General features: G+C 42.9%; 2 protein-coding genes across 2 annotated transcripts in view; one reads left to right on the top strand and one right to left on the bottom strand.

The window, feature by feature from the left end:
* LMOD3 (leiomodin 3) overlaps positions 1-7,303 on the top strand; it is a 14,799-nt gene extending 7,496 nt beyond the window's left edge. Inside the window, exon 3 of the mRNA XM_054033610.1 lies at positions 1,994-7,303. Within this exon, the coding sequence (XP_053889585.1) occupies positions 1,994-2,020 (27 nt within the window). The 3' untranslated portion in view covers positions 2,021-7,303. The remainder of the gene's footprint in view (positions 1-1,993) is intronic.
* Positions 6,466-24,335, bottom strand: ARL6IP5 (ADP ribosylation factor like GTPase 6 interacting protein 5). The gene is made up of 3 exons (XM_054033611.1): positions 24,115-24,335; positions 8,710-8,927; positions 6,466-8,307 (listed from the first exon to the last, which is right to left on the bottom strand). The coding sequence occupies exons 1-3, from the start codon at positions 24,288-24,290 to the stop codon at positions 8,135-8,137; spliced, it is 567 nt and encodes a 188-aa protein (XP_053889586.1). The 5' UTR covers positions 24,291-24,335; the 3' UTR covers positions 6,466-8,134.

The following is a 24,335-nucleotide window of genomic DNA, read 5'->3' as shown; positions in this document are numbered from 1 at the left end:
GAAATCAATGGAGATATGCCCGTTTACAGCAATGGTGAATTAGGTTTTGCATGTATGAAATGTTAACAGTGAGCATGTATTTAACAAAATAATATATCGGCCCCGGATCTGTGTCTATCACACAGTGGTTCTTAACCTTTACTGCAGCCTGCACCCCTTTGGTTCTCAAAATATGTTCTCGCACCCCTTAAACCTAGATATATTTTGTTTGTATATTACAGTAATCATTAAAAAATGTATAATGTTAATAAATACATAGGTTTGAGGAAACAAAGTAGTTGTACTTACCTGCCTGTGCTTAATTTGTGTTTTCGATTATTTACCTTCTAAAAAAATCTGGCATGTCTCGCACCCCCAGAAAGGGCATCTCGCACCCCCAGGGGGTGCGTGTACCCCACGTTAGGAACCACTGTGTGACTATAGTGACTGGACTTGGTCCTGTTCCCATTTAAGTCAATGGCAAAATTCTTGGCAACAGTAGGAGTAGGATCTGGGTCTGTTATGTATTTTTACAAAATATGGGGCAAAATTATGAAAAGGACTAATGATTTTGGATGCTTCCATTTTTGTGTGTCCAACTTGAAATACTTTAAGGGGGCTGATTTTCAGAAAGTGGTGAGCCCTCAACCTCGGAAAACCAGGCCTCTTTCAGAAGACTCAGATTGGCCACTCAAAATCATGGCCATAGTGTTTAACATTCTGTTCTTCTAGGATCTAATACTGACCCCGTAGTTCTTACGAAAGTGATCAGGCCCATTAAATTCTGTGAAAATCATCATCCACATGGAATTGCTTGTGTGATTAAGGAATAGTCCCATGAGCAAGAGTGTAGAGGATCCAGTCTAAAAAGTAAATTGCCAAAAGGTGCCATTCCAATTTCTCAAGTAATTGACACCTGCTTCATAACTTCCTCTGAATTTTTTTCAATGTATTAATTTTTTTTAAATTACAGGCCATATTTTGGTCCCATTTACATTTGTACAAACTCACGATATTCAGTGGAATTACACAGGCATAACTGAGACAAGAATTTGGCCTGACATATAAAAGAAGATGAGCGGTCTTAAAATGACACCTGCCTGTAAATTCAAAGTTAATGCTGCCACTATGTCCCTAACTCACATCACTGGGGTATTTTTATTATTACTACTACTACTACAGTGGCAAGGATTATTTAAAGACTAATTTAGCTGCAAAGAAAGGCAGTCTTCAGGACTTCTGACCTTTTACATTGGTGTAGAAGTGTTGTATCTTGGATCTGGTCAAGCTGTCTAGAATGGCTCACAATGGATTAGAAGTAAAATATCCGCAGTGGACAGGTTACTGGACTTGCATTCAAGGCACATAGACGCTGCCACTGACTCACTCTGTGATCTTGGCACATCACTTAAACCCTCCCCAGGGTCTCTCTTTCCCCATCTGTCATATGCGGGATAAGAATGCCTCCTCACCTTGTAGAGCACTCTGAGATCTATGGGATCTCTATCTGGGCTAAGTGGTGTTATTGATGGCTACTTGATTTATCAAGCAATAACCAACAGCTCTGTGAATTCTAAGAGACAACAATGTGCCAAGAATTTCTTAACCATTATAGCCACAGAATTTCCTGTTACATTTTCAGTACTTTGATGTTACTGTCTAATTATAGGTTTCAGAGTAGCAGCCGTGTTAGTCTGTATCCGCAAAAAGAAGAACAGGAGTACTTGTGGCACCTTAGAGACTAACAAATTTATTAGAGCATAAGCTTTCGTGGACTACAGCCCACTTCTTCGGATGCATATAGAATGCATAGAACTTCTTCTATATGCATCCGAAGAAGTGGGCTGTAGTCCACGAAAGCTTATGCTCTAATAAATTTGTTAGTCTCTAAGATGCCACAAGTACTCCTGTTCTTCTTTTTGTCTAATTATAATAAGCACACTTATTTTTGAAGAAAAGAGGGCGAAGCCAGTTTTTCCTGCTATTAACATGTCTTCTTCTTGGTCTTGTACAGGTGCCGGTGCCAAAAGAGCTAGAGTGAAACACCAGATTCCCCTGAAGGAAACAACTTGAAATAAAGACTATTCAAGTTTCACTTACAATTGTTTCAAAGGATGCTTTCTTCAGAAGCCAAGTGGTAGATACGAACATGTGGGAACAATGCTTGTAATATGCATCTGTTTATACCATGATGAAAAAGGGTGGAATGGAACAAGTCAATGCTAAAAGGATTTCCATCAGTATCAAGTAACAATGATGCCCCGGTATAATCTCTGTCTGCCAGTTGGATTCTAGTCTCCAGTTTGTCCAGAGGTATTTGCCCAGCAGCTGCAACAACTTAACAGGTTTTACAGATTCAGTCAGTGAACTCTATTGCTTACATGGTACTTTCTGCTGTTAAATTCTCCTTCAACACATAGTGCCCTATTGTGACTTTCCTTCTTTACACACACAACTTTCTTTTTTCCACACTGCTGTATGCCACTGCTTTTTTTATTAAGTACATATGTGATTTCTATCTACACAATTTATATTTTCAGTCCAGAATTATTTTCGTTTTTAGACTGAGGAAACAAACAAACAAAAGAGCAAAAATGCCCTGTCTAGGAGAGAGCACAGTGTGCATTTCTTCCAAAACGAACTGCAGTAGTTCTGAGAACAAAATGGCTGCCATCTCTGCAAACAGGCAGAGTTCTTAGAAACTTAAAGGCACAGTACACAGGGAAAAAAAAAGAAAGTCATAACAGTTTCAAACTTCATACTCCATAGAATGTGTTCTGGCAAGTATTCTATCTGGTTAGCATTTAAAACATGAAGCCATGAGCTGTTTTGGGAGCTGTGCGATCATTATTCCCCTGGCAGATTCTCTCTGTCCTTGCTATAACCCTGAACTGTTTCGCCACCCGCATGCTTCAGACCACACATTGCAGTCACCTTCTGAGAATAGAACTGGACTGTTTCAGATGTCCCTCAATACTACTGATGAACTGGCCAGAGTTGCTGCTACTGAGTATTGTTGGGCCCTTGCCCTTTTCCCTCTGCTTGGGTCTCAAACTGCCTGCCAGTTTGAGGAAGGAACTGAATGTCTCGCTTGTATGGCAATGGCAGTGCAGAGCTCTAGCTGGAGGTAACGGCACTTGCCCATCCTTGCACCAGTTAATGGTTTTGAAATAGTCTGATGGGGAAAAATGCTTTAAAGGTCAAAGTGACAAGCCTTGATTCTGTACCATCCAAACCCAGCCCAAGCACCCACAGAATGTGCCCAGGAAAGGAGAGGTCATTTCTGGTGTTGGGGAAAGTCTCTATCCCAAAGCATGTGAAATCCTCCTCAGTTCCTCTTATCTTTAATTAATCTCTTTTCTGGATGCTTTCCCTTTGCTATCAGGCATGCTGTTGTATTCCCCTACTTCAGTCTGTTCATACCAGTCTATCCCCTCACTCTGCTTGCTTCCTATCTGCCAACTCTCCTTTAGCTCCCCACAAAACTTCACTCCACACAAACCAGCCTCACCAAGTCCATTAATGGCCTACTCTGCCTCTAGTCGCTAAGACACAAGGCTGTGTCTTGCTCTTTTTTCCCTTCTTGGTCTGCCTATTACTGCTGCTCAGTTCCTTCTCTTCCTGTCTGAATGTCCTTGGCCATCCCAATATTCTGACCTCTGCTTTCCGCAGCTCCTTTGGTTGCTCCTCATCCTTCCCTTCTCGCTCAATATGATCACCAAGGCTCTAAAAAATCTTCTGCCAGACAGCTTGCATTCTCTTTGCATTTCTCTTACACGATCCATGCTTCCTTCCCAAATCTCTTTTCTCCCACTCACAGCTTCATATCCTCCTGCTCCCACATAGGGAACAGTTGCCTTCTTCATGCCAATCAACCCTCTCCTTTCAAATCCACCCTTCCACCTTTGTTCACGTCCCCTCCCTGTACCTTAACTGAGCTGCTGTCTGATTCTCTTTGAGGGTGGGGGATATGCATGCAGGCAGGGAACTTGATTTACTGTTTGTAGGGTACTGTATGAATTTACAGCACTCTAAGGAATTTTTTAAACTATGATGCAACCTTGCTTGTGCACATGTTGAGAGGAAAACACAGTTTTACTGTATTTCTCATTTACAGCTGTCAAATGAAGAGATTAACTTAGGTGGGATGTGCCAGTGTTGTTGTCGCTCTCTTTCGCAGAAAAAGGAGCATGGTCAGGCAGAGGTGGGAAGAGCCAAAGCAGCTTTGACCCACTCTTATTCAGCCCTGTTCCCAGAGGCGATAAAGAATTCACCCGAAACTGAGCAGCTTTTCAAGGGTCCGTCTGGAGGGAAGCGTGTGGCCTTGACCATAACTCCTAGTGCTTCGGTATCGTTGCCAGCCAGAGAGGGGGGGAGGGATGGCAGAGCTAGTGCAGTGACCCTATGCCATCAGCTGATCCCTACATGAAGGGAATGCTCCCAGGGCCGGTTAAGCTGATTTTATGGCTGATCGTTCTAGTGAATCAGACCCATAATGTTCATGTAAAATTTTCAGTGTGCCCCTACTGTCTACTCTGTGTAGTAACAAAGAGGGGGAAGCAAATGAGCGATAGGAGCCACTCTGCACTCACACAACCGGGAAGGGTGTCTAAGTGTTTGGAAGAAAATATGGCAACCCCATCCCTTCTCTGAGGGAAGGCAAAGCAAGCAAAAGCCCATCACTACCTTATGTGTAATCATAGGTAGGACCATATGCTAATATGGCACACACAGCACACTCAGGCAGGAACTGGCAGCATAGATGAAAGATGCAGAAGGGAACTATATGGAGAAGAGACTTGAACATGCTATTCTCAGTGGCATCAGCACAACCCTTGCCTATGATTGCAAGACAGTTCAGAGGGGGTGTGGCTAAAGGAAAGGTAGGTGGAGTCTAGGAAAGTGCCACACAAAAATGGTGCCTTCTGGAAAGGCACAAAGGCTGTTCAGAGCCATCAGATCCTACTGTAAGAGAGGAATGTGCAGCAGGAAAAGATCCCATCTCTCACCCCATCAGAAAGAATGCAAAAGCAAACACCAGGAGGCATACAGCACTACCTCCATTCAAGCCCTGCTCCACTGGAGGACTGGTGTGTTTCAGAGTAGAGACTCACTTACCATTAAAGTTTATCCAGATTGGACTGAGCCTCATGGTATGAAGATCATCTATTAGGGCCTTGTAGGTTTTTGTAGTTAGTATGGTCACATCTGGTGTCATGCCAGTCACAGGGTTCAGCTCTGAATGGTGGTTTTGGGTATGTGTATCACATCACCATCCTTTTTCTTCAATGAGTTACATACATTACCACATCTACTACTTGTCTCCTACCTCAACCCTAATGAGATTGAGCTACTTTTTCCACCACTTATACCTCTGCGGACTCATTTTCAATAGGGTTGGAAAAAGGTAACTGAGCCCATCTCCCACACTTTTCTGATAGCCACTTATAGCTCCTGCCAACCATATTTGGGTGGGGCATAGCTTCTTCTAAAAATCCAACAATGCATGCCCCACTCTTGCCTTGTGTCCTCCTTTAAGGGCCCAATGGCTTCTGCCAAGGCCAGAAATAGAATCAAAGTTTGATAAGGGGTTGCTCTAGGCTTTGTGCCCCACCCCCTACAAAACCCAGTAGCAGAGACTAACTGGAATTATTGTTATTGTAAAGGTACAGCCTGTTATCTTGTATAGGAAGGTGTCCCCATTTGCTTCAATTTCCTTTGAGGACATAGCAGTTTACCTCTTTCTCTATTGCAGAAGCTTTTGTTCAGACTACAAAAAACAAAACAAAAACAAACAAACAGAAATCAGGCTCCCCTCCTCCCCCCCGACACAGAGTACTGATTTACTCCCACTTGGTTTGGAGTTTTGCAGAGGGTTTTTTGTTGTTTAGTTGGGAGGTGAAGGCAGGAATCTTCTACTTTAGATGTGGCTTGAAGGAAGAAATTTAGTTTGGTGGGGCTGGATACTGAAAATTATTCACATAAGGTAGCTGTGTTCTGGTAACTGGTCTGTACATGCACTTTGGAGTTTTTGTGCCGTTTGGCACGCTACAAAGCGTGTTTTTTTTTTTTTTTTTTTTGGTCTGTTTTTAAAGTCAGACATCTGAACACTGGAAAATTTGGTTTAACAAACAACAAAAAAACCCAAACCCTACCCCGCCCAGTTTGGTAAGCATACCATTTTTTAAATTAGTTCAAGAGGCAGCCCTCCCATCTCTCCTCCACCCAGAAAACCACTCACCCAAACGGATACAGATATCCAATGACTCACTGTGGCATGTTCCAAATCCATTCCCTTTCTAAAAGGAAAGAAGACCCACAGTGCATTGTGTTGTGCTTTTGTTATATGTAAAGTAGTGACCATAGTTCAAAAACCAAAAAAGTTTGTCACTTAAACTGCATCGTGTTATTGTAGAGTAGTGTGATCTTGATTAAAGCTCACTTTTCTGCATTAGGATTAGTTTAAAAAGAAATAAATGCACTCAGTTTTATCAATTGTTAAAGTTTATTCTTCACAACTCGTTTTTAAAATTCTACAATGGAACCATATATTCATGAAGTCATAGGCTAGTATCTCTTCTGTAAGTGTAGCAAGAACTACTCATCAAAAGCTAAGACAAGGTACTATAATAAAGGAGCAGGGCATTGCTTCTTACCCTGGAATATACACGTAAAGACAAACTTCCAGTAAATACTGATCACTCTGGAACATTTGCATGGAATGAGGTGTTCAGACTCCTAAACAATTCATTTTGAAGAGACACCGTATGTGTGCGCACGCACATGTCTATATACATGAACTCTGAAGAGGTTTTTGGATATCTGCTATACCTGCCATGTAAATCAAGTCAGTTACAGATAAATACTTCATAAAAAGGAGGAGAAATGCAAGATTGCTAGTTACACACTATGTTAATCTGCATACGTTTTTCCATGCATATGATTTAGGTAGCACAGACTGCAGTCAAGCTGAAGTTTACTGAAGAAATTTGTAACAAGAGCTCTTGAAAGTAATTGCTTATATGAATTTGAAAATGGTTCTAAGAATATGCAATTTATTGTTTTTATTTATAAGTCTGAAATCTAGTCTTATTTTCCCTGAACAGAGCCACAAGTGGAATAAGTTAGCAAAAATCTATGTTTTAGCCAGTGTCATCTTTAAACTGGAAGAGAGTCAGAGCACAATTTGGACAATGAGGCAAGTCCTAAAATCTCAAGTGACAGTTCTGGTTTTTAAAACCAGAACTCCAAATAAGAGAGTGTCCTAGCTATTCTTACAGTCCAGTTTTGTTTTTTTAAGCATAAAAAAAAAAAAAAAAAGAAATCAACCACAAAACCCCACACCTTACAAGTGTGAAGTCGTGGCTCTCTTGAAGTCAATGGCAACAAAAAAAAACTTCCATGGACTTCAAGAGAGCCAAGATTTCACAGAGACATTTAAGGCTAATAATAACCTTCAGAGACACATGCGCCTCTCCTATGGAATTCAGTCGAATTTGCATAGGTGTATTGCGGGCAGAACTGGACAAGGGTGCTATATAGTTTACATATGTTGCCCATTTAGACTTTGATCTCCTGCTATAAGAAAATATTACATTTTGTGAACAGACTAGGAGTGTGAGGTGACTTGTGCGCTCTAGTCAATTTATTCTTTCCATTTGCTACTTCAGATAAGATGGCGTGAATATAACCCACTTGAAAAGTGTATTGGCAGAGCATTCAGCCAATCCTGACTGACAGATTTTTGTCTGGTGACAGTGTTAGCCAACCGGTAGAGCACTAAACAGTCCTCCCACCCCATACCATCCCTCTAATGAAGTGCATTATAAATACTTAGACATGACACTGGCTACCAAGAACAGGTTCAGAGACTGCAATTCAGGTTTGTTTCTCCCCCACCTCCCCTGCCAGAAAACAAGTGCTTTAAACCATTACACACATATGCACTAACAGGAAGACATTTTACCATATTATAGAAAGGGGACTCTCTCCTCCCCAGTCTTAGAGGAGTCCTGAATAACTTTGTATACCTTTATCTTGCCATTGTCAATCTGTACAGTACGTGCATCTCACAGACAAATTGAAAGCAAGCTTTGACAAGAGTAAATAGCAACTAAATTCCTGCAACAGATAAGAAAGCCATATTATGTGCCCCTTATTCCTTCACTTTAGCGATGTAATCAGCCAGTTTGTTGATGTTCTCTTCCTGCTGATCAAGGGCATCAAGTACTATGCCCATAGGAGTCTTCTTCAAACCTATTCCTTCCATTTTATTTTCCAGCTTGTTCTTTATGCTCCGAAGCCTCAGAGACGCATGGATAAATATCACTAAGAACAGAAATACATGTTTGTTAACTGACATGCCCCCATTTAATATCTAGCTCTTTAGCGCCCCTCATCTGGCACTTTGAAGGACTCTGTAAATGAGCTGACATCCAAAAGTAGGAAGCTGGAAGTCTAACACATATGTACTGATATGGTCTGCTTAAGAAATCATGTAAGTATATGTCCTACCTCCAATATAGTTTACTGTTCTGAAAAGGAAAACTATAGATTCCTTCAAGTTTCACTTGCTAGCAGCCTTGAAAGTCAGTTGTAGAAGATTTGTTTTGGGACAATTTTTAAAACCTCAAATTTCATATATTAAGTGAAGCCAAACGTTAATTCAGAGTGAATAGACTTGAGCTTTTAGTTCTAGCCATGGGAAGTGGAGAGAAAAGCTATACTTACACAGTAGAGGAAATGTTATCCCAAATATGAACACCATGACACCTCCAAAATAGGATATCAAGAAGTAACTAGACAGCAGGATGGCTACCACAAACGCAGTTGGGTACTGCTTCTTGAACTTGCGAAGGATGTCTTTGTTGTGTGATGCCCACACAAAACCTGTGAACACCAGCACTACTACGGTGCCACCAAGGATCATGTTCAGTGGGCTCAGAAATCTAGGGAGAAAGTGAGGGAAAAGTGTTTGAGCAACATCTTCATTTTAGAACATAGGAGTTACACATTCAATTTGAGTGTCTCACTATTACACGAGTAGGAAGATAGTTGACAAGGCTTATGCTTCAGTGTTTCAAAACCCTTATCAGCCAGCTTCTGACATTCACATGTCGTGCTTTGTTAGCCACAATGTTGTCATGTAGAGACTGTAAGCCACTGGTAAGTGATGCACTGAATTAGCATTGTTCTAGTGTGTATTTACACACACTATTCTCCCCTGCCCTGGTTTTTGGAGGAGTTCAGTACTTATGAAAGCAAGGAACTCACATCTGGTTAAAGAGTCCTGACAGGAATCATCCTCAGCACATCTAAACGCAACCACCCATTTCACTCCTGGGCCTTTCCTGAGCAGCATCTGACAGTCATGCCAGATTGTATGATGGCCTGGTGCTTGCTGGGACTGGTCTTCTCCATTTGTGGCTTAAAATTGGATCTAACCTAGTCTTCAGGAGGTGAGAACGCTAGTGATTTCCCACTGTACTGCCTTGAGCTTCAGATAAGGTTCAGGCCAGGATGTTTCATTTACATTTCCCCCCCCACACTATATTATGCAAAATGGTACTTTAGAATACAAATAGAAATCAAATCTTCAAAGGTTGTAAATGTAAGAGAGAAGAGATGCAAAGATATCACATGAGTCAAAAATCAGGACAGTCTGTATCCCTATGTAGGGCACTCACTTTCATCAGCGTGACAGGTGCAAACTGCAGGTAGAAGGTACTAGGATCTTGGACCGAGTTGATGGACCTATCCTCCATGAGCATTTATACTTTTGGCCTTCACCACATCCCCTGGGAATGAGTTCCACAGGTTGGCTGTGCATTGTGTGAAGAAGAAGTAGTACTTCTTTGTGTTTGTTTTAAGCCCATAGTTAAGGAAAGTTCTGTTTGTATGACCAAGATGATCCTGATTTGCCACTGTCAAAGGGGGTTCATCCCTACTATAGCAATTCCAGTATTTCAGGCTATAGTTCATCTCAGACATAACCAGATGCAACACTAAAGCTAAGTGACCTGCCCACACTTACATCAGCAGTAAATTTGGCTCATCCCCTTGGACAACTGCTGTAGCATATGGTAGCATTTATAATCTGTCCTTAACATCCAACAAAAACGAAGAGCCGTTTCATACACATTATCTAGTTACACTGGCAGCATTTGTAGCCACTCCTCTGACAAAGGGTTCTGTAGGAAAGGGGAAAACTAATCACTTGTTTGAAACAACTCGTTTCCAGTTTCCTCTGTTGGGACAGCTGATCTCCAAGGATGGGACAACTGGATTGAAAATAAAAACCCAAGTTAGCTACCCACCTGCTCCTGTTATTCATGTCTGAGCTCCAGCATGGCACACAGGAACTCTGATAGGGCAGGCCTGTTTGCTGTGTTTGAGTCATTTGTCTTGCAGTCAGCCACAGACTATATTTAGTTTAGAACAGTCTCTTAAGCTTCCAGGCTGGAAAAAGTGACCAGCGTTACTCCAGGTAGAAGTTATTTTAAATTTGTGTTCTGCTGCAGCAGGATTTCTGATCAGACTACACTAGTAATGCTAATATACCTTTCAGAACCACAGTGCTTGAATTTTTTTATTTTAAAGTCTAAATACACTTCCTTTCCCCCTCCACCAGGGGAATTAACCTTGTTAACTTCTATTAAAAAGAGCAGGTCATTTCTCATAGTTCGCCAGTAGCCTGTCACTAGATTTGGGTGCAGAAGGTAGAACCTTGTCCCCAGTTAAACATTTGTAGCAAAGTTGATATATTCCACTTCAACATTCACAGGCTTTTATTTATTTTTCCACTTTAGGAGTTGGGGGTTTGTATAAATCACTTCTGCCCAAACATTAAATGGAAGAATATTTTTCTCCCTATTGACAGGTAGTTCATACCAAATCTCTACTTTAAAAAAACATGTCAAGTTGTATTCTAGGGCGTTTGTACAGTTGAACTCCCTCAGCTGCAGAGGCATAGCTGCAAGTGATCCCACAAGACCGCTTTCCCAAGGAAAGAGTTAATCTGAAGTACATGCTTTCTGAAGTGGGATGAATTGCAAAGAGTACAAAGAAGCAGTGAGTGCAAGTATCAAATGAGATCATTCAGAGCCACATAAAGGCAGATTAGTAGTAACGCTGTCCAAAGCACATGAATATTCATGTTGTGAGCCATGTGGTTCAGATTCCCCAACACTATTGAATTCAATCTGGATGTTCTGTTTTATGCCATTTCCCCCCAATAACATCACTGAAAGCCATTTGCATTATGCAGTACTGCTTCCTGCTCCCAAGTGCTACCACAGGATCATGCTCACAAGAAATAAATGCCACCAGAGAGGAGGAGTCAAACGGTGGCATATTTCACGAAGGCTGCATTCTGCTACCTGACAGCGTAAATCAGACTTGTGGTCACTTTCTAAATATCTGCTATATTTAATGCACCCCCTGATTTAAGCAAGGGTGGAACAAATGATCAGGAAAATCCTAGTTTTCCAGGTAGAATATTTTGCCTCTGAACTTGTGAACAGTTAGGTTTTCACCTTAGTCCAAAATATCAGAGTAAGTGACAGGAGGGTCCTGTTACAGATAGTGTATGCAAACAGAGTGCAGTTGAACTGCAGTTCAACCTAGGTATTGAGTTTTGGAGCATAGGTTTGAGTTCTTTGCAGCATTTATCCAATACCAGTGATTGGTTAATATGTATTCTTTGAGATAACTAGTTATTCTACTTTGGGTTGGGAGGAAGTAAAGTAGATTGTGAACTTCAGAATTGCTTTCCGAAGGGCCAGATTTTTCTCTTTTACAGCATTGTAAATCTGAAGCATCTCCTCTGATGTCAGGGCTAGCTAAGAAAATCATCAGAATCTGTCTCCGGGATGAGCTACACCTGTTTGTCTGTAAATGGCAGCAGCATGCTAGAGGAGTATCACACTCTAACACTCAGCAGCGCATGGGCTGCGCAAGTGAATGATGGGGAGTGAATTAGGGCCCAGTCCAGCAGTTCATTGTTAAGGTAACGAGAGACAGACAGGACAGACACTAGAGCACCAGGTACTGCATGCTTTTGTGCTTGTATCTAAGAATAGGAGTTATATTGACCCACATGCAATCTCTTAAAACTGTGTCCTAGAAGTTCCCCTTCAACAGCACAGTAAGTACTGTTGTGGCCTTGCTTATATCTGAGCACAGTCTGATAGTACTTCCCAGCCCTCATGTTTGAAGCCTAGATTGAAGTCTTTCAAAACTTGCAGAGACTAGATAAGTATCTCCTTACATCTCATCACTTTCTAAATACCTTTCTCCTTCAGAGGTTTATTAGGCATCTCAAACTTAAAACATTTTAAAAGGCATCTAATAGGACAGCAGCACTGTGGCAATGAGTTTTAGGTTGCTCAGACAACTTGAAAAGCAGAAGCTTGGGAAGAAGGCAACAACTGATTTCTCTGTGGGAAACAAGAACTAAGTCAGGAATAATAGTGTCAAAAGGAAGCATAAAGAGCCCAGAACCAACAGCATGCCAAGTGAGATGAAGGAGGAGTGAGCGAGAGGTCTGGGTCCGGCAGAGAAGGGAACAAATCAGTAGGGAAAAGCCAGCCATCTAGAGATGGAATTTCTCTGTAGTTTCATGATTATAGCAAGTACCCCTCTGCCTCCTTTCTGAGACACCATTTGCTTTCATACAAAGGTACAGTAAGACAATGCAAGAAAAAGTCCATTCCCAGATTGGTTAACATTTGTGTTGTCAGGCTGGTAGGCCTGATTGGGTGAAGGGCAAGGAAGGAAGTCAAGCACTATTCCGAGGGAGCACCGTGGGGGCTCTGTCTGCCTCTCAGAACTTGCTGGATTACTATGAAGCATGGCCTTATTGAATCCAGACTAGGGTGACCAGACAGCAAGTGTGAAAAATCGGGATGGGGTGGGGGTAATAGGAGCCTATATAAGAAAAAGACCCAAAAAACAGGACTGTCCCTCTAAAATCGGGACATCTGGTCCCCCTAATCCAGACCTATAAGCGGAAAGTTTGTAGTTACAGTGGTGTTGGAGGAACTGCAAGTACCTGGACAGAAGACACATCTGACCAGTGAGAGGATGTTAAGAGGAGGTACTGAGTTGTTGAAATCTGAATTCTAAGACAGATGGCTTGCAGTTACCATCGCAGGCTTCAGGTTAGGTTTTCCTAAGGCTACACATATAATCCAAGGTCTGTTTATATTTGAGAGACATACCATGCTGCCTCTCATCTTGGTAGCATATTTTCCATAATGGCCTGGTCGAGGGTGTGAATCAACACACAAAAAAGTGAAGGTGATCAGTTGCACGGAGAGGGCATAGCCCAGCTGGCTAGTTTTTCAGCAGCTAAGAATTCAAATAGTCCTTTTGTACGAAGAGCTGGCACTAGGCAAAAGCAGATTAAGCAATTGCTTACCCCCCCCCCCATTAATTAGTATGTGTTGGGGGGCAAAAATATTCCTGCTGACAGCCCCCAATGGGCTAGCACCAGCACGGTTTGTAAATGAAGGGTGGCAGACAGTGCTCCAGTGAGTTCTCTTTTACATGACTCTAGGCAGAGGACAGTTCAAGAGGTGGCACTCTGTCAAGCTATTAAAGTAGGGATGCTTTAAGAACAGAGCTAGATTGAGCCTGTGCTTTATTTAGCAGCTGTCACATCTGTCAGCTTGTTTTGCTTTGCATGTGACCTTACTTCAGGAAAGTCTCTATTAAAACACTGGCAGAACCTTTGTTTCTTATTGTGTAGTCGAGCTTTTTGCTAACTGCCTCGTGACTGACTAGGTTCGCCCTCAACACAATATACTCATTTAGAGGGAATACATATAAAAATATATGCACCCTTTCGCTAGAGGCCCAAGAAAGTTATGCCGGAGTTCCCCCCCCCCACGCCCACATTCCAGTAAATGAGCAGGCATAGTGTTGCTGTACTCACTTATAAGTTATTTCAAGAGAGCACAGATCAAATTCTGCCCTCAGTTACATCTATGCAATCTCACTGAAGCCAGTACAGTTTGCATAGGTTTAACTGATGGCAGAATTTAGTCCTGTACATTTAAGCAAGTGGGATTGCCAGGTGTCCGACTGGAACGCCCGGTCAAAAAGGGACCCTGGCAGCTCGTCCTTAAAAGTCCAGTCGACAGTGCAGCAGGGCTGGCAGGCTCCCTACCTGCCTTGGCTCCATGCGGCTCCCAGAAGCAGTGGCATGTACCCCCTCTGGCAGCTAGGGGTCTCCATGCGCTGCCCCTGCCCCAAGCACCGGCTCTGCAGCTCCCATTGGCAGGAACCACAGCTAATGGGAACTGCAGGGGTGGCACCTGAGGCTGGGGCAGCATGCGGCTGCTTGAGGTAAGTGCTGCCTAGAGCCCCCCCCGTGTAGACCAGCCCTAAGGCATAGAAACCTATTAGGCAAGATTTCATTCTCCTGCCAGAGTGGGAGTCCCCCACTAGGATGCAGGGATGGTCTAAGTCAGGGGTCAGCAACCTTTCAGAAGTGGTGTGTAGAGTCTTCATTTATTCACTCAAATTTAAGGTTTCGAGTGCCAGTAATACATTTTAATGTTTTTAAGAGTCTTTCTACAAGTTTATAATAGATTACATACAACAATAGTTTATGCAAGTAAATAGGGTTTTAAAATGTTTAAGAAGCTTCATTTAAAAATTAAATTAAAATGCAAAGCTCCCCGGACTGGTGGCCAGGACCCGGGCAGTGAGAGTGCCACTGAAAATCAGCTTGCGTGCTGCCTTTGGCATGCGTGCCATAGGTTGCCTACCCCGGTCTAGGTATATTTGGTTCTCCCTCAGCGCACAGGGATGGAAGAAATGACCTCTTGGAGGTCCCTTCCCAGCCCTATATTTCTATGACTCTGATCAGAATAAAACTAACACCGTACAATCTTCATGATAGGACAGATCTATAGTTGAATAGATAAGATATTTTTTGATCTTTGGGGGTGGGGGGAGGGGGAAGTTTTGGTCTGTTTGTACAGCACCTAAAACAATGGGGCCCTGTAGCTCCTGCTGAAATACAAATTAATAACAAAGGCACAAAGGACAGTTAAGCACCCAATTCCTATTGATTTTGGAGCCCTAAATCAGATATTAAATATTTTAGAATAGCTACAAGGCTTCAGTGGGAGAGAGATTCTTATTATGGAGCTATATTGGTGTGTAAGTCCAGCCTTGAAAAAAAAAATCAAGTTACTGTATGCAATGTGTTTTAACACAAAGCAGCACAGCACTGTGATTCATTCCCACTGGCACTTTTATTGTATGCGTAAGCAACTACAATAGCCAAGAAATGTTAGCTTCTAGTTTCTGGATTCACAGTTTTCTACTTAGTCCGAGGGAGGCTCACACATGAAGGATTCCCCCCCATGCAGTGTTGTTGTAGCCATGTTGGTCCCAGGGTTTTTCTTTTTAAAAGTCACACAGGAAGTGTGCACATAATAGGCTGATTACTTAGTGGCCTTTATACTTTGCCATCTGGGACCACTACACACAGTGATAGCTTTTATGGGATGAGATTAGTGTTCAGATGGTATAGTACCATATGAAGGTTCTCTATTAAACTAGGGGGAAGCTATACAGAGGTAATATTGCAATTTTACACAGTGTGCTCAGCATAAGGGATACAATAGATGCAGCTCCTTATCCCAGGCAGAGGTATCCTGTACTCACTTGCGGTTTCAGAGTGGCAGCCGTGTTAGTCTGTATCAGCAAAAACACTGAGGAGTCCTTGTGGCACCTTAGAGACTAACAAATTTATTTGGGCATAAGCTTTCATGGGCTATAACCCACTTCATCAGATGCATGGAGTGAAAAATAAAGTAGGAAGGTATAAATATACAGCACATGAAAAGATGGGAGTTGCCATGGTACCATGAGTTACCACGTGGTAACGAGAGGCCAATTCAATCAGGGGGAATGTGGACCATTCCCAACAGTTGACAAGTTGGAGTGTAAAAAGCAACAGAGTCCTGTGGCACCTTTAAGACTAACAGATGTATTGGAGCATAAGCTCCAATAGAAGGAGTGAATATCAACAGGGGGAAAATTACTTTTTGTAGGGACCCAGCCACTCCCAGTCTTTATTTAGGCCTAATTTGATGGTGTCAAGTTTGCAAATTAATTCCAGTTCTGCAGTTTCTTGTTGAAGTCTGTGTTTGAAGTTTTTTTTTGTTGAAGAATGGCCACTTAAGTCTGTAATTGAGTGTCCAGGGAGATTGAAGTGCTCTCCTACTGGTTTTTGAATGTTACAATTCTTGATGTCTGATTTGTGTCCATTTAGTCTTTTGCGTAGAGACTATCCAGTTTGGCCAATGTACATGGCAGAGGGGCATTGCTGGCACATGACATATATAACATTAGTAGATGTGCAGGTGAACGAGCCCCTTATGGTGTGGCTGATGTGGTTAGTTCCTATGATGGTGTTCTTTGAATAGATATGTGGGCAGAGTTGGCAACAGGGTTTGTTTCAGGGATTGGTTCCTTGGTTAGTGTTTCTGTTGTGTGGTGTGTAGTTGCTGGGGAGTATTTGCTTCAGGTAGTGGGGGTGTCTGTAAGCAAGGACTGGCCTGTCTCCCAAGGTCTGACAGTGAGGGATCGTCCTCTAGGATAGGTTGTAGATCCCTGATGATGTGCTGGAGAAGTTTTAGTAGGAGGCTGTAGGTGAGGGCTAGTGGCATTCTGTTACTTTCTTGTTGGGCCTGTCCTGTAGTAGGTGGCTTCTGGGTACTCTTCTGGCTCTGTCAATTGGTTTCTTCACTTGCCCAGATGGGTATTGTAGTTTTAAGAATGCTTGATAGAGATCCTGTAGGTGTTTGTCTCTGTCAGAGGGATTGGAGCAAATGCCGTTGTATCTTAGGGCTTGGCTTGTATGCCCAAATAAATTTGTTAGTCTCTAAGGTGCCACAAGGACTCCTCACTGTTTTCACTTCAGGTTGGAAATCCACTGAGTTTCCATCTTATTGTCAGATTCAATTTACAACCATAAAAAGAGAAAGAGAGGGTTTTTATGGTTTTACTAGCAATGTGTAAGATATCAGGAATTGCGTAATGCTGATCATGTTGCCCAACGCCATCACCACCACAACTGTCAAACTATTCCAGTATAGAGTGTAGAAATCATACAGCCCAGGGTTACAGACACACCCAGCTTGAATGAGATTAGGTAGGCTACTCTAAAACAGAGTTGACCATGGGGCAAATTGAGCCCTGTTGAGAGTAAGAATCTGGCACACTGCAAGGGACTTTTTGCAGAATCCTGTTACTGCGGCCTTATAAAAGCTCTTGTGCAAGTTAAACCTCATCTTCAGCAGGGTTTTCTAGAAGATGTAGAGCCATGATACAGCACTGGATTGCTGCCCAGTGAACAGTTAAGCATGGAGAATTTAGACAAATGACTAAGTCTATGATTTATCAGCAGAGCTTTCTTTAGTTTTCCCACTCAGTATTTGAATTGAATTGGTGAAGTCAGCCACAATATGTCCCACATTAAAAAGGGCTGCTTTATGTAATGCACACCCGGAAGTATGGACTTTTGTTTTCCCATTAGGACTTGTTCTTTGCTAAAATAAATGAGAGTTTTGCTATTCCATTCAATGGTGGCAGGATCAGCACTCCTAGAATGCAAAGTCTTCACACAGTATGACACATAACTCAGGAGCAAGAAGATCTCAGACTCCAGATGTGCCTTATCCTGGTGTTTTCACTTCAGGAATTATTTCTGAAAACTAAAACATCAGAACAGTTAATGTTATGGATCTGTGCACCATGCCTGCTGGGGTTTTTATTGGCAGATTCAACACATACACACAGCTGGAAGAAGTGGGTAATATTTTTCCCGCCCTCAGTTACAAGTAGATAATCCTTATTCTAGAACAGGGATTCTCAAACTGGGGATTGGGACCCCTCCCGGGGGGTCATAAGGTTATTACATGGGGGGGCCCACAAGCCATCAATCTCCACCCCAAACCCCGCTTTGACTCCAGCATTTATAATGGTGTTAAATATATTTAAAAAAAGTGTTTTTAATTTATAAGGGGGTGGGGGAGGCGAGAGAAACGCATTCAGAGACTTGCTATGTGAAAGGGGTCACCAGTACAAAAGTTTGAGAGCCACTGTTCTAGATTGAGGATTTGAGTATTGTATATCTGGTAAGGAAATGATTGAGGAGGTTCAAGTTGTGGTGGCAACAACAGTTTATAGTAAAAAGAAGAACAGGAGTACTTGTGGCACCTTAGAGACTAACAAATTTATTAGAGCATAAGCTTTCGTGGACTACAGCCCACTTCTTCGGATGCATATAGAATGGAACATATAATGAGGAGATATATATACACACATACAGAGAGCATAAACAGGTGGGAGTTGTCTTACTAACTCTGAGAGGCCAATTAATTAAGAGAAAAAAAAAAAAAAAAACAACTTTTGAAGTGATAATCAAGCTAGCCGAGTACAGACAGTGTGATAAGAAGTGTGAGAGTACTTACAAGGGGAGATAGTCAACGTTTGTAATGGCTCAGCCATTCCCAGTCCTTATTCAAACCGGAGTTAATTGTGTCTAGTTTGCATATCAATTCTAGCTCTGCAGTCTCTCTTTGGAGTCTGTTTTTGAAGTTTTTCTGTTGTAATATAGCCACCCGCAGGTCTGTCACTGAATGACCAGACAGGTTAAAGTGTTCTCCCACTGGTTTTTGAGTATTTTGATTCCTGATGTCAGATTTGTGTCCATTAATTCTTTTGCGTAGAGACTGTCCGGTTTGGCCAATGTACATGGCAGAGGGGCATTGCTGGCACATGATGGCATAGATCACATTGGTAGATGTGCAGGTGAACGAGCCCCTGATGGTATGGCTGATGTGATTAGGTCCTATGATGATGTCACTTGAATAGATATGTGGACAGAGTTGGCATCGGGGTTTGTTACAAGGATAGGTTCCTGGGTTAGTGGTTTTGTTCAGTGATGTGTGGTTGCTGGTGAGTATTTGCTTTCGGTTGGGGGGTTGTCTGTAAGCGAGGACAGGTCTGTCTCCCAAGATCTGTGAGAGTAAAGGATCATCTTTCAGGATAGGTTGTAGATCTCTGATGATGCGCTGGAGAGGTTTTAGTTGGGGGCTGAAGGTGACAGCTAGTGGTGTTCTGTTATTTTCTTTGTTGGGCCTGTCTTGTAGGAGGTGACTTCTGGGTACTCGTCTGGCTCTGTCAATCTGTTTTTTCACTTCAGCAGGTGGGTATTGTAGTTTTAAGAATGCTTGATAGAGATCTTGTAGGTGCTTGTCTCTATCCGAGGGATTGGAGCAAATGCGGTTATATCTTAGAGCTTGGCTGTAGACAATGGATCGTGTGGTGTGTCCTGGATGGAAGCTGGAGGCATGTAGGTAAGTGTAGCGGTCAGTAGGTTTCCGGTATAGGGTGGTATTGATGTGACCATCGCTTATTAGCACAGTAGTGTCCAGGAAATGGACCGCTTGTGTGGATTGATCTAGGCTGAGGTTGATGGTGGGATGGAAACTATTGAAATCATGGTGAAATTCCTCAAGGGCTTCTTTTCCATGGGTCCAGATGATGAAGATGTCATCAATGTAGCGCAAGTAGAGTAGGGGCGTTAGGGGACGAGAGCTAAGGAAGCGTTGTTCTAAGTCAGCCATAAAAATGTTGGCATATTGTGGGGCCATGCGGGTACCCATAGCAGTGCCGCTGACTTGAAGGTATATATTGTCCCCAAATGTGAAATAGTTGTGGGAAAAGAAGCCCTTGAGGAATTTCACCATGATTTCAATAATTTCCATCCCACCATCAACCTCAGCCTAGATCAATCCACACAAGCGGTCCATTTCCTGGACACTACTGTGCTAATAAGCGATGGTCACATCAATACCACCCTATACCGGAAACCTACTGACCGCTACACTTACCTACATGCCTCCAGCTTCCATCCAGGACACACCACACGATCCATTGTCTACAGCCAAGCTCTAAGATATAACCGCATTTGCTCCAATCCCTCGGATAGAGACAAGCACCTACAAGATCTCTATCAAGCATTCTTAAAACTACAATACCCACCTGCTGAAGTGAAAAAACAGATTGACAGAGCCAGACGAGTACCCAGAAGTCACCTCCTACAAGACAGGCCCAACAAAGAAAATAACAGAACACCACTAGCTGTCACCTTCAGCCCCCAACTAAAACCTCTCCAGCGCATCATCAGAGATCTACAACCTATCCTGAAAGATGATCCTTTACTCTCACAGATCTTGGGAGACAGACCTGTCCTCGCTTACAGACAACCCCCCAACCTAAAGCAAATACTCACCAGCAACCACACATCACTGAACAAAACCACTAACCCAGGAACCTATCCTTGTAACAAACCCCGATGCCAACTCTGTCCACATATCTATTCAAGTGACATCATCATAGGACCTAATCACATCAGCCATACCATCAGGGGCTCGTTCACCTGCACATCTACCAATGTGATCTATGCCATCATGTGCCAGCAATGCCCCTCTGCCATGTACATTGGCCAAACCGGACAGTCTCTACGCAAAAGAATTAATGGACACAAATCTGACATCAGGAATCAAAATACTCAAAAACCAGTGGGAGAACACTTTAACCTGTCTGGTCATTCAGTGACAGACCTGCGGGTGGCTATATTACAACAGAAAAACTTCAAAAACAGACTCCAAAGAGAGACTGCAGAGCTAGAATTGATATGCAAACTAGACACAATTAACTCCGGTTTGAATAAGGACTGGGAATGGCTGAGCCATTACAAACGTTGACTATCTCCCCTTGTAAGTACTCTCACACTTCTTATCACACTGTCTGTACTCGGCTAGCTTGATTATCACTTCAAAAGTTGTTTTTTTTTTTTTTTTCTCTTAATTAATTGGCCTCTCAGAGTTAGTAAGACAACTCCCACCTGTTTATGCTCTCTGTATGTGTGTATATATATCTCCTCATTATATGTTCCATTCTATATGCATCCGAAGAAGTGGGCTGTAGTCCACGAAAGCTTATGCTCTAATAAATTTGTTAGTCTCTAAGGTGCCACAAGTACTCCTGTTCTTCTTTTTGCGGATACAGACTAACACGGCTGTTACTCTGAAACAGTTTATAGTGCTTTTGAGATCCTTGGCTGAAAAGTACATTATGACTAATGGGTTATCTGCCTTTCAGAACTGAACATTAGCTAGCAACCTGAGGTAGAGAAGAACTAACCCCTGGCCAAGACACAAAGTTGCACTGATTTACCCAACAGTGAGACATCGCACTAGTCTAAACTAGAACTACTTGTCTATTCTAGACATGTAAGAATGCTGACAGTTAAGGGCAGACTAAAGTGACGTAAGCCAGTGCAACTTGTGTGTTTAAAACAGCACCAAGTAGCCTGCTCAAGGTGACAGAGTTGGGAAAACAACCCAGGAGTCCTGCCTACCAGTTCCATGTTCTAATCACTTGGCCATACAACACCCCTATACTCCCAGTTACCAGCAGCTTTCAAGCTTAGAGCAGGTAGAAGAAAAAGATACTTTATTCCATGCTGCCAGTCCCATAGCTAGTATGCAAAGTAAAAATATCACCCACTTATGAAGACTACTTCACCTCTCGAAGTTCATTGATGCCAATTGAAAAAGCATGTTGTCGACTTTCAGGGGGCTTCAGATTAGGCCATATGTGTTAATGGCCTCAAGAAGTCTGACTGGATGTAGGTTCTTTGCTTTAGAAAGTTTTCATACTGGTTTAATGTTTTAAACGAACTATCTGGCATCTTTACAACATGCTATATAAACAAGATGGTGCCCTGGCTCACAGGCTTAAAGACAGACCTGATTCAGACAAAACACAATTCACTATTTATTTAAGTGCTCTGGATTCAGATAAGTGTTGCTACTTTACCTGCCTGGACATAATTGCAAATGGTTTGGTTGGTAGATTAAGAGGCGCCCACCCCCATTATCACTACTTTCTGCATCTGCTTCTAAAACACCTTAACTCAAATCTTACAGCAATACTCTAGAGCAGTGGTTCCCAAACTTTAACCACCTGTGAACCCCTTTCACTAAAATGTCAAGTCTCATGAACTCACTCCTAAAAATGAATATTTCCATGGATTTTCTCCTTTACTTGAGTATAAATTATAAAAGCAGTGATCTTGGAAATATAAAATTTGTTTTATGACATTTACATTAATTATTATTATTAATCATCGCAGTATTTTTATTACATTATGAAAATGGCAACACTTCCAAGATCTCACTTTCGTAACTTGTATCACTTTGAATAAGCCTGTTATAAGACAAGGCTCCTATGTTTCATCAGAGTATCAGATTTAAGAAGCCAACTCAAAAAGTTCCCCCTACACAAGCATTCAGGTCTTGAGGGGTCCAGGCAAACAACACATATTATAACAAAGCCTAAACTTGTTCTTCATAATAATTTTAAAAATACTAGCTGCCCATTTAATTTTAAAAACAGCAAAAAAGATCCACCTCCCTTTCCATTTCTTATAATGAGTCTTGAAGTTTTAATCTCCTCAGTATGATAGATATGCTTGCTTTGATCTGCTTAGCTCTTGGAAGTCCAGGGGCTCTGGGCTGCTGGCCCTGTGGTGCCTGGAGTCCCCAAGGGCAGCTATATCCACCATTAGGGAATTTTTTCCTGAGAACCCTCTAACATTTCACAAACCCCAGTTTGGGAATCACTGCTCTAGAGGGAGCCACACCAGATCCCCATTAGAAAGGGGTTAAAGTTTTAGTCTCCATACTTTCTCCAGGAGCAGAAGGGCTCTATGGTGCAGTTGTGCTCAGAGAGTACACCAATATCCAAATGAGACCCCATGTGCAAAACAATCCTGCTCTTATCATTGGACTTCCAGCATTGACTGCTTCAGGGACTGATCCTGCTCCCCCTCAACAGACCTGGAGCCCTAGCCTGACCTCAGACGCAATACCATGACTGAACAAAATTGGTCCCCTGCAGTTTATGAAAAAAACACACACAAAACCGATCAATAGCCAACCACGCACCCCTTTCACTTTCTAAATTCCAACTTGCCGGATTCTGCCCTATGGCTGGTAAACCTTTAAGCAGAAAGCACATCACTGCCGAGGAAGTGGTTTTATTTTTAACAAGAAAAGCAGAGTTATGAAGAGAGCAACACATCCAGTTCATAAAGTCAGTGTTGTTTTTTAAGACTGAGCAAGACGTTACATTTTTTGATGGGATGTTCAGCTTTAAACTATGGTTCTCCAAAACAAGCACACACACAAACATATACACACATGCATGCAAACAACAGCCAACAGAGAAAGAGGGAGATTTGCAGGGGGAGGAGCTGTTTTAGGACTCCTACTACACAACTGAGGGTCCTGTGGCACCTTTAAGGCTAACAGACGTATTGGGTGCATAAGCTTTCGTGGGTAAGAACCTCACTTCTTCAGATGCAAGTGAAGAAGTGAGGTTCTTGCATCTGAAGAAGTGAGGTTCTTACCCACGAAAGCTTATGCTCCCAATACTTCTGTTAGTCTTAAAGGTGCCACAGGACCCTCTGTTGCTTTTTACAGATTCAGCCTACCACGGCTACCCCTCTGATACTACACAACTGTGCTTTCAAAAGGAAGCCACACCAGCAAACCTTCCACGGAGTCACACCCTTTTTTTTGGCCAACTATCCCAGATGAAGAGAACCAACTCTTCTGGTTTAAATTCAGAAACCAAGTAATGTTTGCTGCCTCCCTTAAGACAGCGTATGCAGCTGTAGGCCTACCGGATACTAAACAACAACAACTGCTATCACTTGGGCTGCGGCCTGATAACCGGGCGGCCTCCCCCGTACAAGAGCAGAGCTGGAAGCGCTGCGTGGGCGACACATTGACACGGCCATCAATGCCCTGATCCTAAATCCCACTTTATCACCGCGTCTGCGCCACGCCACAGCCCAGGGAAAAGTTGCCTCGCTAGTCTCGGGGACCCTGCAAGCGGCCTGCGGAGCTGAACCCCAGCCCGTGCAAGGTGCAGGAGCCCAAACCCTGAGCGCCCCTCCTGGCAGCGCAGACAGGCCAAGGAGGGGGCGCCCCTTTTGCTACCGACCCCTCCTGCGCAGGAGAGAGGCGGACTCACCCCACGATGGAGATGACCACGGCCGCCAGCAGCAGGTAGTTGGTCTGGTAATAGAGCAGGTTGCTGACCACCCGGTTGTTCCATTTGGACACGTCTTTGAAGTCCGGCCAGGCGAAGCGCTCGAAGCCGGGGAAGAAGTCGTTCCAGGCTCTGCGGGGTGCGAGCTGCACCTCCATCGCTCTCCCCGCCGGCTCCGTGCGCGGCGCCGCGGCGCGTCGGCT

The sequence above is a fragment of the Malaclemys terrapin genome, chromosome 7 (assembly GCF_027887155.1).
Source record: "Malaclemys terrapin pileata isolate rMalTer1 chromosome 7, rMalTer1.hap1, whole genome shotgun sequence".
Classification (NCBI taxonomy): Eukaryota; Metazoa; Chordata; order Testudines; family Emydidae; genus Malaclemys; species Malaclemys terrapin.
This window is presented reverse-complemented; position numbering and strand designations above follow the sequence as displayed.